Source organism: Alosa pseudoharengus, unplaced genomic scaffold, assembly GCF_046254945.1.
Source record: "Alosa pseudoharengus isolate Yale_2024_CS ecotype anadromous, Long Island Sound unplaced genomic scaffold, YU_APseudo_1.1 YU_APseudo_1.1_scf_20, whole genome shotgun sequence".
NCBI lineage: Eukaryota > Metazoa > Chordata > Actinopteri > Clupeiformes > Clupeidae > Alosa > Alosa pseudoharengus.
This window is the reverse complement of record NW_027468664.1, coordinates 21,250,344-21,267,463: the sequence shown is the minus strand read 5'-3', so window position 1 is coordinate 21,267,463 and position 17,120 is coordinate 21,250,344. Positions and strand designations below refer to the sequence as shown.

Sequence of the window (17,120 nt, the reverse complement as noted above, 5' to 3'; positions counted from 1 at the left end):
TACAAGACTTCTGAATGGTGCGTTAGCAGAAGATCATTCATTATAAACTTTAAATAAAAGTGAAGTATGAATTAGATTTATTTGATTTTGAAGAAAACTTTTGTCACACCAACTAAGTGCAATCTGTGTATGTTTAGCCATTATTGGGTTATACAATTGTTTAAAGTCAAGTGTAAATGTACAGATTTGACTCCAAAAAGTCTTGAAAGAACAAATATGTTTGCTGCTAACTAGATGCATCCCCTTTCATTTCCATTCAAATAAATTAGACTTGAATAGACTTGCCTGGTGCAGCCTCGAGACAACCGGTTTGTCAACTTCCCTGTCCTCTATCTACCATAGAAACCTCAGAGTTAATGAATGTCAAAGACTATGGGGCAATATTGTTCCGTATTAAAGTGTGTCCACATAGGGAAACAATACCTAAGCCAAATTGTAAACATTTAACAATGTGGGCGTGTATAGATTGTGTCTGTGCATGTCTGCATGCCACTTCCCATTCCTTGAGGTGCGTTTTTGTGTGTGTGTGTGTGTGTGTGTGCGTGTCTGTATGGTGGTGTTGGTGGGGGAATGGGGATAATGAAGTGATAGTAAGTAAGCAGAAATAGCAATGTTAGCATTCTTTTAAGAAGATCCCACTTATGAAATGGTCTGGCACACTGAATCAGCGACTGACGGGCGAGAGACTGGGCAGGCCACCAGGCGATAGTCAACATGGTAATACACGAAAAAAGAAACAGGCCAGTGCCATCTCTGGGCAAATTCACATGCAAATGACCTTTAACACCTCAGGAGTTTTTTCTCGCACGGGTGTGGGTGTCAAAACAAGGTGTGAGATAAAGCACCGTCCCAAAGCCATCATCACTGCTTGACAACAAAGAGCAATGGCCCATTTCAAAAGGCCTTTACACATAACATTTAACAGCATTTTCAAAACAATTACTGAATACAGTAAGTTTTACTGACTTAATATGGGGAAATCAGGTAAGAAAAGGACACATGCAGTAGATTCAGTTGGATATTTTATTTCATTTTAAGTTTTAACTTATAACATATATGCAGTGGCATCTCAACATCTGCATTAAGCAGGCATACATGTGAGTATGTGAGGTGATGTGATGTGCACACTAATAGTAGGTTTCCTTTTCCACCCAGCCTAGAGGTCAGAAGAAAAGTTAAAAGTTACAAAGCAGAACAATGAACAAAGTCCAATTTACCACACAACATCTGTGTTTTAAATCCATATAATTTCAATAAACTGATTTTGACTTTTCAATTAAATTCAAATAAATCTCCACAACTGAGGTGGAATATTTACACAGTTGGAAGTTGAAACCGAGAATATCTTACCTCCTGGGTATTTCCGCAGGAGATATCTTCTGGCCTCATCATAAAGGAAGATGAGTAGGGAATAGGGGAATGCACATAACCACCAGGAAGGCCTAAAAACACAGGAAAAGAGAAAACATTAGACATTTCAGATGACTACACAATAATCTGCTTTAGGATTCTGTTCAAATTAGCTTGGCAATATTTTGACATAATATTGAAGGCATGGATATTGAGAAGGCATGGATTTCATCACATATTTAGCTTGATCATTTTACCATGAAAAGGCTAAACAGGAATGTAAACACAGTGTTCATCATTTTGGAGTCTAAAGCCACCCTAAAATGATGAACCCCCCCCCCCCCTCCAAAAAAAAAAAAGTTATAATATGCGTCCAAATTCACATCCATGGTGTACTTATCTCACAAAAATCACACTGATGTCACATGAACACTTCAGGACTTTCCAATGATATTAGTGGCTTGGTGCTATGATAAACGGTTTGTGAGAAAATTAATGTTGGACATTAAATTTCATCAGATTTCCATTCGGAACACGGCGCTTCATCCATCTCCACCCATTACTCTCGGTGGTATATCTCACAAATGCTTCACTCAACACATGGCAAACCATATATCAGAATAAACACCATTCTTCTGCACAGTAAGCCATTCCTGAGTAATTCCTGAGTTTTGAAATTGCAGCACATTTCTACATGGTATCCAACTTTGGGCAGAGATTTTAATGCAATAGCAGTCCAAAATAATGAGCTTGGTTTCCATATCCAAGAATCAAAAGTTGATCATGGCATGCACAGATCATCTGTGCTTTTGAATAGATATTTCTACCATCATGCTTCAGGTGACATGGATGCAACAATCATGAGACACAAAGTATTTTACCTTGACATAAAGGCTGACATAAGATATATTTAAGTATGATCACATCATACTTTCCCAGATATGGGTAGCCTATACTGTCTTGAAAACAATAATTGATGGCCCTTTAATAATTGATGGCCCTTACAATGACCAAGAGCTTAATAGTAAAACTACACTGAAAATAGCCTAGGCCTCAAAGGACTAATACATGACTTATAGTAGCACTGATAATAGAGCACTGATCAAATGCTACAGGAAAGGAAGGGCAGAGAGAATGCAGTGCATAATTTCTCAATCAGTAAATGTGCTGTTAGAATTCCATGGTATTCGGCAACTTTCACTTCCAGTTAGCGATGGCTTTAGAGAGGATTATTGTGCAAGTCAAGTCGGTGTTCTGTAATTAGGTTTCACTTCACTTAAAGTAGTAATCCGGCCGATTTTTACATGGATCTTCATCGCTAGACGTCGCAGAGTAATGTCGATAGGGAAAAAAACGACCCAAATCGGTGCTACCAAACTGGAGTAGCTGCAGCTAATGGCCAGTACTCCTAGTCAGCTACAACACTAGGTTGCATTAACACTAGGGGCATAATCTAAACATGCCTTTTTTGCCTCTTAACAGACTCAAAATGTCATTAAAAGGTCTGAACTATATGAACAGAGTCCTTACGTGACAAAACGATGCATTTTCTACTCATTAGCTGTGAAGAACCCGTCTAAATTCAAAGTTTGATAACTTGCTGTTAATACTAAGCCCTTTTAAGGTGTGATGACATTTTTTCAGCACACTCTGATGCACACGCATTACCTAAAACCCTGGGGGCTGTCTTTCAATCCTAGTGACATCCCTGTGCACAAGGTTTCATTAGCCCCAGAGAGATAAATCCTCATTTTACATCTACAGTCACAAAACCCCCTGGGCACTGTTATTTCATTCAGGGTATGATGAAGTTACATATTCATGAATATAATAATAATAATAATAATAATAATAATAATAAATCCTCACAGTGCATCTGGGGGATATTCCATCAACCTCGCTAATGAAGGCGGCGCTTAACAGAAATAGCCTGGCTTGAACTAGCGTAGACTTTCACTTGGGGCTGAAGCCGTTCCATTAACTCAAGTTAGCGGCATCTTGGCCTCGTTTATTCAAGCGAGGTTTAGTTCAGCTTCATCTCTGCTCGTGCACGAGGTAGAAAAGTAGACCAAAACAGTAGATTGACGAAAAGACGATATATGTCGTAAAATTAAGACAATACTAGATGACTTCTGTTCGATAGGCAAGCGCCATCTACAGGATTTTCATCGAAAGTCATCAAATTTAACATCGAGAGAAAAAAATAGATTGCCTACAGAAATTGGAGAATAATGAAACCATACATTTAAAACAACAATGCTAATGGTTTGAAATCAGTTGCGAGTTTGATTGGCTTCACTCTTGAACACATAGCCTACAGTCTATGCTTGAACAAAACGAGTGAATGAATAAATAGTATAAACTCAAAAACAACTTTGCCATATATTCAAAACTATCTATAGCCTACGTTCTTATATTAAAAGAGTTCACTCCAAATTATTGTCTAGGTGTAGGTGGTCATAAAATAAATTAGTATCAACATAATAGCCTATTGTCTCCCATAAGTCCCAAAGTGTTTGAAATAAAAGTAGGCTATCTGAAAGGCAATGGCTTTCAATTTCATTTATGCCTAGTATTTAATCTGTGTAGCACACAGTTGATTTGACATTCATGAACAATCGTCGACACATGAAGCAGTTTTAATTATTAGCTGCCTATGCTACAGAATAATTATCCTTTGGCTTGCATCATATATACTATAGCCCACTGGCAAAGCTGTCACTGGACAGCCTACCAAATGTGCATGACCCTTTATCAACAGTGGACATATGTCTTTCAAAGATTATAACTAAAAATGCCATTGTCAAGGTGATAAACATTGTAGCCTTAATACTTCGTATGGGAAGCGAACCTGCGAACACGCAAGAATGTAATTCCTTTCCTATGCCGTCTCGTTGCACGTTACACCACCACCGAACGTAAGTGCACGATTCCTAGAACCACATGCATGTCAAGTTAAAAAAAATTTAATCGTATAATCTTCATACATTTTTTGGAGCTAGTGAATGTGTAAATCGGAAAAGTCGGAAAAGTCGGAAAAAACATTTCTATAGGCCTACTTCTATTTTTGAAGTTGTAGGCTACAGGTGACGAGAGCGAGGTTGACGGAACCATCTTTTTGGACTCGTTTTCCGACTGATTGTTTTTTTTTTTGCAACACAGCTTAATTTAGCTTGAAAGTAAACCTGCTACGAGGCAGGTTAGTTCTGTGGCATAAATTCCCATGGTTACCAAGCTGGGATTCACGTTAACCTCATTAATGGAACGGAATTCTCACTAAAATTAGCGAGACCTACACCTAGACAATAATTTGGAGTGAACTCTTGTAAATTAAGAACGTAGGCTATATGCCAAAGTTGTTTTTGAGTTTATACTATTTATTCATTCACTCGTTTTGTTTAAGCATAGACTGTGTAGACCTATGTGTTCAAGAGTGAAGCCAATCAAACTCGCAATTGATTTCAAAACCATTAACATTGTTGTTTTAAATGTATGCTTTCATTATTCTCCCATTTCTACAGTAATCTATTTTTTCTCTCGATGTTAAATTTGATGACTTTCAATGAAAATCCTGTAGATGGCGCTTGCCAAATCGAACAGAAATCGTCTAGTATTGTCTTAATTTTACGACATATTTCCTCTTTTCGTCAATCTACTGTTTTGGTCTACTGTTTTACCTCTTGCACGAGCAGAGATGAAGCTGACTTTAACCTCGCTTGAATAAACGAGACCAAGATGCCGCTAACTTGAGTTAATGGAACGGCTTCAGCCCCAAGTGGAAGTCTACGCTAGTTTAAGCCAGGCTATTTCTGTTAAGCGCCGCCTTCATTAGCGAGGTTGATGGAATATCCCCCAGGTTTGGCCTTAAGCGAGGTTGATGGAATACCCCCAAGGTTGGTGTGAGAGTTATCCGTGTGTACGTGGGATTTAGGTGACCATTATATTTCTATGTTTAGCTCTTTTCAGTTTACTAACAGTGTCACAAACAAAGTCACAGTTGAACTGCCTGTGGCTAGGTTTGGCAAGCTTAACTTTATATGTCATAACATCAATTAAACATAAGTCATTCCTTAATGTTATCATTTGAAATTCGAACGTATTTCCTACAACTAAGATGAGGCAATTGGCTATGTTACACCAAAGTCCTTTTAGGCAAGTCCCTCCACTCGGCGGCCATATACCAACGTTTTATGGGCACTCATCAGGCACAGTCTTTGGGTCGAACTGCGCGTGCGCAAGGCTTCACGACACCAATCTTGCTCCAGCTGCGAGATCACATGATTGGCACGATGTCTTCACAACACAACATATGATTGGCTCAATGTATTCACATCACACCACATGATTGGCTCAATGTATTCACATGTCGACGTTTTGCCGAGGAAGAGGTGGGATATGTGTAGACAACGGCCATATTGGCGTGACAAACTAGCCCCATGCATTTCTATGGAGGGTTTTTTGAGTGCTGTGTCTCCTCATTAGAAAGTCTCTGGTTAAACTGCTAGTTAGCAAGCTAACGGTTTTACATTGGAAGCATGGGTATACACCAATCCGCCACGAACTTTATGGGCGCTGCCATCTTGCCTGCTGCCATTACTGCGTGCCTGCGGAGTGTGACGGTGTGACACTTGCCGGTGCCTTCTAATGGCTTTTCAATGAAAGCATCCTGTCAGAGAATATCAAATAGGAGATCCTGCTCATGAAAAAATGTCAGGTGAAAGGGAACATTGGGTAGATGATGTCAGGCAGTGGCCGAAACTTACCAATGAAGGTAATTTATTGACAACATAATGTATTAAGACGTGTATTAATTAATGACAACAATAAGCCGAATGCTATCATTAGTAGCTGTGTTGCTAATATGTTCACAAGCTTCAGAAGTTGCAAATAACTATTAGCCACGACCACTTGTAGCAGTAAAATACATGTTCTTACAGGTATTCAGGATCATTTTATTAATCGTATGTATTTCATCCACTTTTAACGCACATCTTGGTCCTCCACTCGACAAGGAACTCTGTGTAATCTGTAAGCCTGTAAACATGGGCACTCAATGTGCAACAAAGGTTTGTGAATTTCACAAACGGTTTAATTCTAGGTCTGTATTCCTACTGTTGTTAAAACAGCCGACCACACAACACGCTTTTCCTGGCATCACTGGACAGCATACGTACTAAATAAAAATTAAGAAAAAGAAGAAGATTTCGCATCTACAGCTAACGTCTGCTACAGCCGCCTACAGGACCAACACATTACTTCGCTACTTCCTTAGCAGCAAGGCAACGCAGTAATGGCGGCGCTGCTTTACTTCCGTGTTTCGCCGGATTTGTGTATAGGTTAAGAAGGGGACCATGGTGACTAATCCCCATCAATATTTTGAGATGACAAAATGGTCTCCACCAATATTTTAGAGAACTCCTTTGTGCTATTTGGTCCGATTCCGACAGCACGGACAACAGTAAAAGAAACTCATTTGGTTGGCTGAAACCGAAGGGGGATTATCTGACATGCAATTCCATTGTAGCCTCTGTAGTTCCTGGTAAAATATAAGTCCATCAGTCATGCAAAGTAGTTATACACCAGGGGGGTATTCCATCAACCTTGCTAATGAAGGCGGCGCTTAACAGAAATAGCCTGGCTTGAACTAGCGTAGACTTTCACTTGGAGCTGAAGCTGTTCCATTAACTCAAGTTAGCGGCATCTTGGCCTCGTTTATTCAAGCGAGGTTTAGGTCAGCTTCATCTCTGCTCGTGCACTAGGTTAGCCTCGTGAGTCCATCCTGATCTCGCGAGCTTCAGGGTTTCACTCGCAGATCAGTCTGGATACTTTCCGTTAAAGAAAATTTGGAGCAGTTCACCAAACGAACGTCCAATCAGCGTTGGCTTTGAGGCGGGTTGAGGTGTGACGTAAACAACCAACATGACGGCATCCACAGAGATGAGCGTAGCTATCGCGCAAGTTTTATTCAAATTAGAAAGTATTCCTGGGTAAACTGTGAAGCTATGAGTCTCAGCCATGCAGCTGGGTGGAATGAACGACACAGACATCCTCCACGGCTGATTCCAGTTCATAATGGAGGAATATAGCCTACTATCTTCAGAAGTGTAGGGCCTACCGTGAAAACTTGATGGGAATTGTCGTTGATTAGGTTCATAAATGGTAAGTTAAAACATCTTAACGTTTGTCACGTTACCTAACTTAATTGTATGTTAAACGGCATTAGAAGAATACTTTGTTCATCTAATTGGTTGATTTGGTCCGTCGATAACCAACAAAGGTGGTCATAGACAGATGGTTTATCCAATCAGCTAACCAGTATGTCCGCCCCTTCCCAAAAGTTCTTCAATGAAAAGTTCCCAGATGGATATGCGGAGCAAATCCATCTGGCGGAGTCAGGTTAGCACTAGGTAGAACAGTAGACCAAAACAGTAGATTGACGAAAAGAGGATATATGTCGTAAAATTAAGACGATACTAGACGATTTCTGTTCGATTCGGCAAGCGCCATCTACAGGATTTTCATCGAAAGTCATCAAATTTAACATCGAGAGAAAAAATTGATTGCCTACAGAAATTGGAGAATAGTGAAAGCAATCATTTAAAACAACAATGCTAATGGTTTGAAATCAATTACCTGTTTTTTCAATGCCCATTTTTAAATATCTGGTCATGGAAATTCAGGATTTTTGTCATGGAATTTTACATTTGACTTAGAGTGGGAACCCTGGTAAAAAAAATACACTAACAACAGAGTCTTTTTACAAGAGTCACTATTAGGCTACTCATTACAGTGGAAAAAAAAGGTTTATTGTGAATGTGTAATTTTTTTTTGTTTATTTCAAGTTCATTGGTGAATAGAAGCAATATTAAAAATACATTTGAGTATAGAAAATATTAAATTAATGCATGTTGGTGGTTTAATAAACTATAAAGACATACTGTAGGCCTATATATTTAATACTCCTGATTCCTGATATCCCAGTGTTGGACATGCGCGGTAACATCTGGCCCTCTGACAGCGACAAGAACATTTTGTGGCCCTCTCTATCAACAAAGTTGCCCATCCCTGGGCTATGATATAGCCCACTGGCAAAGCTGTCACTGAACAGCCTACCAAATGTAGCCTATGTAGCCTTAATAAATTCCCATAGTTACCAAGCTGGGATTCACGTTAACCGGAACGGAATTCTCACTAAAATTAGCGAGACTTATCGAAATAAGCCAGGTCTTTAGTGAGGTTGATGGAATAACCCCCAGGACCAAACAGTGAGGCCATGTGTGGTGTATTTACTAACTCAAAAGCACTGGACAGCCACACTTGCTGCTCAGGGAGGAACAGACAAACAGATATCGCAGCATTCCCTTTTTATACTAGATAACTACGGCTCAACCAAGTTTCCAAAATACCAAAACTCAAATGTTAATACATACCATGCAACCAGGACAGTGAGGCCATGCAAAAAAAGGAAGTGAAAAATCTCTATGGCAAATTATGTCATAACAGCAAATAAAAGTACTTTTTATTATAGGCCTATAACAGAGCTTTGTTTATTCAGCGTAGGTCCCTGCAACGGCTCTCGAACACACACTTACCACCCACCAGGAAGAAGACGTTTGCCAATGGCGAGTGGTCAGACTCTTTGCACGAAGAGTAACAAAGTCAAGAGTCTGGTTCACAAGGCTATGTTACAGTTAAATATTCATGAATAACAAAAAGTTGAAGAACGTGTTCAGTGAACTCACTTGAGTGGGTACATTCTGAGAGCGACGTCCATGCCAGGGCAGTAGGAAAGGAAGGCAGCCAAGGCTGTCTCCTCAAGCAGGCCAAAGATGAGGATTTTATTTCTGTGGACAAGAGGATGGGAATGGAATTAAAGGAACATGGCAACATTTTGGGAGATTAGCTAGAGACTTTGTAATGAGGAGACACAGCACTCAAAAAATCCTCTACAGACATGCATGGGGTTAGCTTGTTGTCTACACATATCCAGCCTCTTCCGCTGCAAAAAAATCGACATGTGAATAAATTGTGTCAATCATATGGTGTGTTGTGAATACATCATGCCAATCATGTGTTGCAATCTTGCTGCTGGAGCAAGGTTGGTGTCGTGAAGTCTTGTGCACGCCGAAATTGATGCCCGATAAGTGCCCAGAAAGCGTTACAATATGGCCGCTGAGTGGAGGGACTTGCCTAAAAGGATGGATTAGCTTATTCGTTCTTCTTCGAACCAATACCAAAGTCACAACATGTAAATAGGAAAATGTTGGAGTTTCTTTGTCACATTTGCGAATGGTAGTCTAGTTGGTGGGTGCAGTAATGATGGGTGCAAATGAGCAAATTTCCCAAAATGTTGGTGTGTTCTTTTAACAAACAAATGCTGATGTGAATACAATTGTCCAAAATGTTCACTGTATATAGTTAAAGAGAAACTATGCAGTATATTGGCAATTTCTTCACTGTTTTTTTGCTTCTTTTCGCTGGCTCTGTCATGACGAATGTCTGAGAAACTCCATCGCTACCTAGTACTAGCCGGTGCCTGGCGTGTATGTGTATTTAAATGCAGTAAAGCAATTTGTTACACTCGTTATACTTCCCGACACTGAGGCTGTTGGCCTGCCGGCCCAAAGTTGCAAGGGTGGTTTTTCCGCTCACAGGCGCTAGACCATTCAACCCGAAAAAAGTCATATAACCATTCTAATGACTCCAAAACTGTTAAGTTAAGGTAAATTAAGGTAAATTAAGCTATAAAAACCTGCATATTTCGCCTTTAAAGCCCCGTAAAGGGATATAAGCTATACAAATACCCACAGTCTCGCATTCAAGCCCTCTTCTGTTTGGTTGACTTACGTCATTCCTTGCTGAAGGATGGAGTTTCTTCTTGTTTTGCAGATGATAAGATCAGCCCACTGCACAATCACAATACTGGTGAAGAAAGCTGTGTGGCATGTAAACTCCACTATTTTTCTTCGTTCGTATGTCTACAAGAGGAAGCCGGAAATGAGAGGTCCGAAACAGCAAAATACTGTGTCTTGCCATTTTCAATATGCTTCAGTATTCAGTACACTCTCAAGTTACATTACAGACCACGGAAAGACTTACCCACTGCTGACCGTAACTGTCCTCAATCTCATTGTTGTCGTTGTCATCCCAGTTAACACGAATACCTATTAGATCTGTAGGCAGGAATCCATTTTCAGCCAGGATTACGAAGTAGGTGAAGAATCCTGCTGTGGCCTGCATCATACCTTAGAGTAGAAGACAACCATTTAATTTAGTAGAGTTCACAAATAGGTGATTTGTTTTTCTTTTTGAGTTCCCTGGGATGGTGTTTCAGTAGTGTGGTGCTGGAGTAGGCTTTGATCTTACCGATCTGCCCATAGGCAATACTGATAAGCCTCTCATTCACCAGCTTGTCTGTCTTTGCATTTCTTGGCTGCCTTTTCATGATGTCGCTTTCAGCTTTTTCGTAAGCCAGGGAGATAGCAGGAACCTGAAATATAAACCAAGTAATCAAACTCTCAAGCATCAGTGTTCAATAAACAAACCATATCCCCTCTTTCACTCTTATACAGGCCTTTAAATTGATAGGTTTGCATGCAAGATAATCAAATTTAGCAAACGATCAGCAATGCAGCCAAAAGACATGTCATGTGGACACACATTGGCTCTGTTAAGTTCTATTATGACCAGACAAGCAACAGTGTTCTTTAAAGCAGCCTTTACAGTGTTGGGTTGTTTCTGCTTTGAAATGACTGGAAGTCATGCATTCTCTATGTGGAATCGTAGACCCCATGTTAATGTGTCAGAATGAGTACTATGCAAAGGGGCTCAGACCAGGGACAACAATGGCTGAGACAACTCACAACAGCACCAACATTTTCATAACAACTTTTGTTACACCACTTGTTTCCAGCTGGCTAGTTAATCAGCAAAGTCAACCAACTGGCTGACTAGCAATCAGTAAGTCCAATTACATTTGTTTTGTGACTTTTGTGACCACACATATACTGACATATATGTCACATATACAGTATGTGTATATATGTATATATGTGTATATATGTATGACTGACATATATGTCACAAACACCTAGAGATGAAAGTATAGACCCCTTCAATGTTTGTAATCATCCAGACCCTAGATTGTGTGTCAATTCACACACACAAAATTCAATGGTATGGAAAGCTTTCTGAACCCGATATATGCACATATTTTCTGTGACCATGAAGGGGTCAATTCTGAAGTTTGCAACTGCGAATTGGCAACTCTTATGACACTATGTGGAGGAAAATAAATATCTCTACCATGTCAGTGCCCAGGTCAATACAGAGGATGGTGACTGTGCCCAGAGGCAGTGGGATGTTGGCGAGGATGAAGAGGAGGAAAGGTGAAATCTCTGGGATGTTACTGGTCAGAGTGTAGGCGATGGACTTCTTCAAGTTGTCAAAGATCAGACGACCTGAAGAAAACAACAAACCCAGTGATCAGAAAGATCCAAGCATGGTGAAGAATTATTTGTATTTGCCTTTAAGGAGTACAATATACCTTCTTCAACTCCTGTAACGATGGAGGCGAAGTTATCATCTAGAAGGATCATGTCAGCAGCCTGCTTAGAGACGTCAGATCCGGCGATACCCATAGCAACACCAATGTCAGCCTTCTTCAGGGCAGGAGAGTCGTTGACGCCATCACCTGTTACAGCCACAATGGCACCCTGTAGAGCAAAAGAACAGTATTAATCTCCATAACAGCCTATTTCATAAGAGAAAAGAGCAAAAAACTAAATAGATACCATATAAGGAAACTATTATGCCATCTGTAATAATTGCCAAGTTGCTGAAAGACATTTAATTTGATTTTTGCATTACCTGTCGCTGGCAGCCCTCAACAATGATGAGTTTCTGCTGTGGAGAGGTTCTGGCAAACACAATCTCAGTGTGGTACCTCAGGATGTCATCCAGAAATTCAGGTGCCATGTCCTTCAGTTCATTACCATGGACGACACAAGCCTTGGCATCTCTGAGGGTATATAAAGAGTATTGTGGTTGAACTTTTCAATGGTATTTAAGTTGAGCAGGACAAAACAAATGCATGAGTATCTTAATTCACAATCCAAAAATGATCATACCTTGGGTTGACCTCATCAACAGGGATGTTCAGGCGAGTGGCAATGTCCTCCACAGTCTCATTTCCTTCAGAGATGATACCCACACCTTTGGCAATGGCCTTGGCAGTGATAGGATGATCGCCAGTCACCATGATAACCTACAATGGAAAAACGAAACCAGCCAAATTACTCAAGCATGACATTCAAGGGGGCAAGTGTAACAAGTATGGGGAAAATGTGGGTAACATATCACTCTACCTTGATGCCAGCGCTCCTGCATTTGCCCACAGCATCAGGCACAGCAGCACGAGGTGGGTCAATCATGGACATGAGGCCGACAAAACACAGCTTCTCAGTAGGGAAGTTCACCTCCTCAGAATCGAACTTAAAGCCCTCAGGGAATTGGTCATCAGGCATGTTGAAATGGCAGAAACCTGACCGCAATTAATCATGAAAAAAGTCATGTCATGTTTGAAATCATGTAATGGTTTTCAAATGTTCCATTTTTTGAAAATTTAGTTTGGAAAGATTTTTCTAAGCTCAAGTGACTCCTTACCCAGCACTCTTTCTCCTAGACCTCCAAGTTCAACATAGGCACTTTGGAATGATTCCTTCATCTCGTCATCCAGGGGCTGTTCTTTGCCCTGGATCATGATGGATGAGCAGCGGTCCAGGATCCTCTCTGGGGCTCCCTTCATCACCAACAGGTGCTTTGTCTCTCCAGGGGTAGCGTTTTTGTGGATGGAGAGCTTTTCAGTAAAACAGTTAGGTGTTAGCAAGTAGCATTTAGTATTCAGCCAGTAGTAGCGGACGAGAAGTTTGGGATTCTTACCTGGTATTTGTTGGTGGAGTTGAAGGGGATCTCGGCGATCTTGTGGTATTTGTCACGCATCTCAGTCACTGAGCCACAGCACAGCTCAATGCATTTAAGCAGGGCAGACTCAGATGCATCTCCAGCTGTGTCTCGCTACAGATAATGGAGGGAATTACTTAATGACTTTCATATTGAATTTAGTTTTTAGATAGATAGATAGATAGATAGTCAGTTGGCCTAGAAAATAACTGAGTCCAACCATGGCCTAAATAGTGTTTTTGTATTTCAGTCCCCTCAAAAAATAAAATGTTTTGGATCTTTCATAAAAAAATGAATCATTACATTTTGTAAATTGTTGTTTTGAAGTAGTGACATGTCGAAAATAGCAAATGTTATGTAAATAGTTCTGCATACCTTGAGGATGGGGACATCCTTCTGATCTGCCAGGAAGACAGCACGGTTGCACAGACCAGCCACGCGTGCCAGGGAGTTCCAGGTTGCTGATGAGCGGTCAAAAGCGGTTCCGGACTGGTTCTCCGTGGTGTCGGCTTCATGGATCTGGTTGTCGAACCACATGTGGGCTACCGTCATGCGGTTCTGGGTCAGAGTTCCGGTCTTGTCAGAGCAGATGGTGGACGTAGAGCCCAGAGTCTCCACAGCTTCCAGGTTCTTCACAAGGCAGTTCTTCTTGGCCATGCGCTTGGCAGTTAGGGTCAGACACACCTTTCAATGACATGAAACAGGTCATGAGATCAAATCATTTTAGAGGACAGATCCAGATCTTCATGTTTTCATGTAAAAGTTTCAAGGGTTTACTTGACACACTCCGAGACATTTTAAAGCAACACCAAATAACTTTCCCTCTGTCGCACGCATGCTATTTGTTTATCCAGCACAGGCTTTGCAAATAACAATGTCCACAGACAAGGTAGAATATTTTGCATGACTTATAAAAGTACGATGTATTGCGACATCAGATGCAAGTCAAATTTGTAGTTTCTTATGTCTCATTCCATCGAACTACAGATCCGCTACCCGATCTGGCAAACGCGGTTATAGCCGATAGAGGGCCGCGAAGCGAATGCAGAATTGCCGTTCACCCTGTTACGAGTTGATGAACCACTGAAACGATTTTGGAAACATTATTTTAAGGTATAAAAAACTCTTTGGTGTTGCTTTAAGTAACTAGTGAACACTGAAATAGTCTCAAGAACCCTGAAGCAAACAAGGCTGTCCAATGTCACGTCTTGCATTGTGACACTGATATACTCACAGTGACAGTAGCCAGTAGTCCCTCTGGCACGTTAGCGACAATGATACCAATGAGGAAGATGACGGCTTCCAACCAGCCATATCCGAGGATGAGAGAGAGGATGAAAAAGGACACACCCAGGAAAACAGCCACGCCGGTGATGATGTGGATGAAATGCTCGATCTCAATGGCAATAGGAGTTTTCCCTCCTTCCAGACTGGAGGCAAGAGTTGCAATCCGACCCATGACAGTACGGTCACCAGTGTTGATCACAATTCCTCTGGCAGTGCCTGGGAAAATAGTCAGATACAATACAAAACACTGGGATTAAACAGCACACGTTCAGGTGACTTTCAGGTCTAAATAATGCACGATTAATGTTGTGCATGGGGTTTAATACGTGTGTACCTTCAACACAGTTGGTGGAGAAGAAAGCAATGTTCCTGGTCTCCAGAGGGTTGTCATTTGAGAAGTCAGGGGAACGTGTCTGAGGCTCAGATTCTCCTGTAAGGGAGGAGTTGTCCACCTGACCAAGCAGAGAGAGATTGAGCACAGGAGACAAAACCATATTGTCTGTATTATTTAAAGAGATTTAGTCAAGTCAAAAAGCACCTTGCAGCCATGAGCCGAGATGATACGCAGGTCAGCAGGGATTCTGTCTCCACCTTTCACCTCCACCAGATCTCCAGCCACCACCTCCACAGCATCGATGCTCTTTTTCTCTCCGTCACGCACAACCAGGGCTTGCTGTGTTCAGTGGACAACAAATTAACATCACAGACAGTTGGGGTGTATGCACGAAAGGAGTGAGAATTTGTCTAAAAGCAATTTCTATGTACCTGGGGAACCAGGTTCTTAAAGGACTCCATAATCTTTGAACTCTTGGCTTCTTGATAGTAGGAGAAACAGCCAGTGATGATGACAACAGCAGATAGCACAACACCCAAGTACAGCTATGTGGAGAATGTGGAAAGTTGGCCATGAACACTTAAGTCAGTGGTCTTAATAATAATAAAAGTCATTGGCATAACGAATTTGATATTACAGTATTTGCACTCATGCATGATTTTCCTTGTATGCAGGTCAAAATCCTTACATTATCATTTGCTGGTTCTTCTTCTGAGGCAGCCTGAATACTGTAAGCCAGGAAGCAGAGGATGGCTCCAATCCACAGCAGAGTGGAGAACCCACCAAAGAGCTGCTTGCAGAACTTCACCCATTCTGGGGTGGTCGGCGGTGGGGTCAGAGCATTGGGACCATCACGAGCAAGGATCTCTTTTACACGAGAGGAAGACAGACCCTGGTAACATAATGATACAGCATTATTCACACACAGTTCAGAGAAAACATTTGACCCACAATTAACGTTTTTCATGTGACGTATTCTAGGTTCAGCTTTGTTGACATCCACCTGGTAGGCAAGGGACAAGTTGAACCCATCAACATCGTTGTCTGCTGCTGCCTCTCAGTAGGCTACATCTCTATTTCAGCAATGTCAACATTTCAGGCATCAATAAAGGTGATGATGAAACGTTATCCCATTGTTCAATATTTGATAGCCTGTCACAGGAACGTTATTTCGCTAAAATCGCCCTGATTTGGTGCATTGATATCGATAACGTTATGGGAGAACCTGCATGTAGCCTAATGGTAGCCTAACTTTTTTTCTCTGTTCAAAACTCGGTTTACACGAAGACGATAGACTTTCTTAGAAGCTGTGAAATTTGGCCAGAAAGGAACGTCTTCCCTCTGAAAGTTGACACAAAATCAAACAATATTTGATCATTCAACTTCAACTGAACAGCGACAGGTTTTGGTAGACATGTAGACTCAGCAGACGTTAAACGGTAGCCTACAGTTAGCCAGCGTCAGTCAGCATCATGTAACATTAATGGCGTTAAAGTCATGAATCCTTCAACATATTATAACATAACAGCGATGGCTTATTCAAAGACGATCTGCATGGATATATAACCACCCAGAAAAACTCAGAATGTGAGTAATAAAGTTAATTAATTGTATGATACTTTTTGTTAGTTATCCATTGCTATATTAGGCTGTTAAGCTAGCTCAGCCTTTTAAATATGCTGTTATTTTGGTCATGTGGACTTGATTAAACGGGTAAAGATAATTCATAAACTGCTATTCTTACATGACTGAAGCAGTAGCCTATGTTCAACAGTGGTGTTTGAGGTTGCTGTGTTAAGTTGTGTGATCGCTAAACAATTCATAGGATCAAATCAGTTTATTTTTACATACGGGAGTTAGCCTAACTGACCTGTAGGCTATAGCACATAAGCCTATTCTGTTTTCATTTATTAGCATTTGTTGTGATTATATAATCAAATGACACTCATGATAACTTGAAATAGAAGGACATGAGATATAGGTGATTGATGTCCACAAGCACGAATTTCAGAGAAAATTGTTCAGGTAAAAATATTCTTCCCATGTTTAAAATGCTGCACTTTTCCCCTTTATAGCCTATCTCTTGCAATTCATTTTTGGATGACTGTAGACAGTTGTATTTTAGCCTACGTCTTCGTAGACAGTAGCCTACACCATTAGGCCATCTTGAGAATAAAAGACTTCACAG

General features: G+C 40.8%; 1 protein-coding gene across 2 annotated transcripts in view; it reads right to left on the bottom strand.

Annotated features, from left to right (window-relative positions):
- Positions 1–1,005: 1,005 nt before the first annotated feature.
- The window catches only part of LOC143136247 (sodium/potassium-transporting ATPase subunit alpha-1), a 31,090-nt gene continuing 14,975 nt past the window's right edge, over positions 1,006–17,120 (bottom strand). For both annotated transcript variants that reach the window (XM_076296849.1, XM_076296848.1), the window contains exons 4-22: positions 15,621–15,824; positions 15,364–15,477; positions 15,137–15,271; positions 14,933–15,050; positions 14,546–14,814; positions 13,687–13,995; positions 13,291–13,425; positions 13,015–13,207; positions 12,717–12,892; positions 12,480–12,616; positions 12,220–12,370; positions 11,897–12,065; positions 11,656–11,810; positions 10,717–10,840; positions 10,450–10,595; positions 10,198–10,328; positions 9,093–9,194; positions 1,351–1,442; positions 1,006–1,156 (exon numbers count right to left, since the gene is read on the bottom strand). In XM_076296849.1, coding sequence (XP_076152964.1) covers positions 1,128–1,156; positions 1,351–1,442; positions 9,093–9,194; positions 10,198–10,328; positions 10,450–10,595; positions 10,717–10,840; positions 11,656–11,810; positions 11,897–12,065; positions 12,220–12,370; positions 12,480–12,616; positions 12,717–12,892; positions 13,015–13,207; positions 13,291–13,425; positions 13,687–13,995; positions 14,546–14,814; positions 14,933–15,050; positions 15,137–15,271; positions 15,364–15,477; positions 15,621–15,824 — 2,889 coding nt within the window. In that variant the 3' untranslated portion in view covers positions 1,006–1,127. The remainder of the gene's footprint in view (positions 1,157–1,350; positions 1,443–9,092; positions 9,195–10,197; positions 10,329–10,449; positions 10,596–10,716; positions 10,841–11,655; positions 11,811–11,896; positions 12,066–12,219; positions 12,371–12,479; positions 12,617–12,716; positions 12,893–13,014; positions 13,208–13,290; positions 13,426–13,686; positions 13,996–14,545; positions 14,815–14,932; positions 15,051–15,136; positions 15,272–15,363; positions 15,478–15,620; positions 15,825–17,120) is intronic.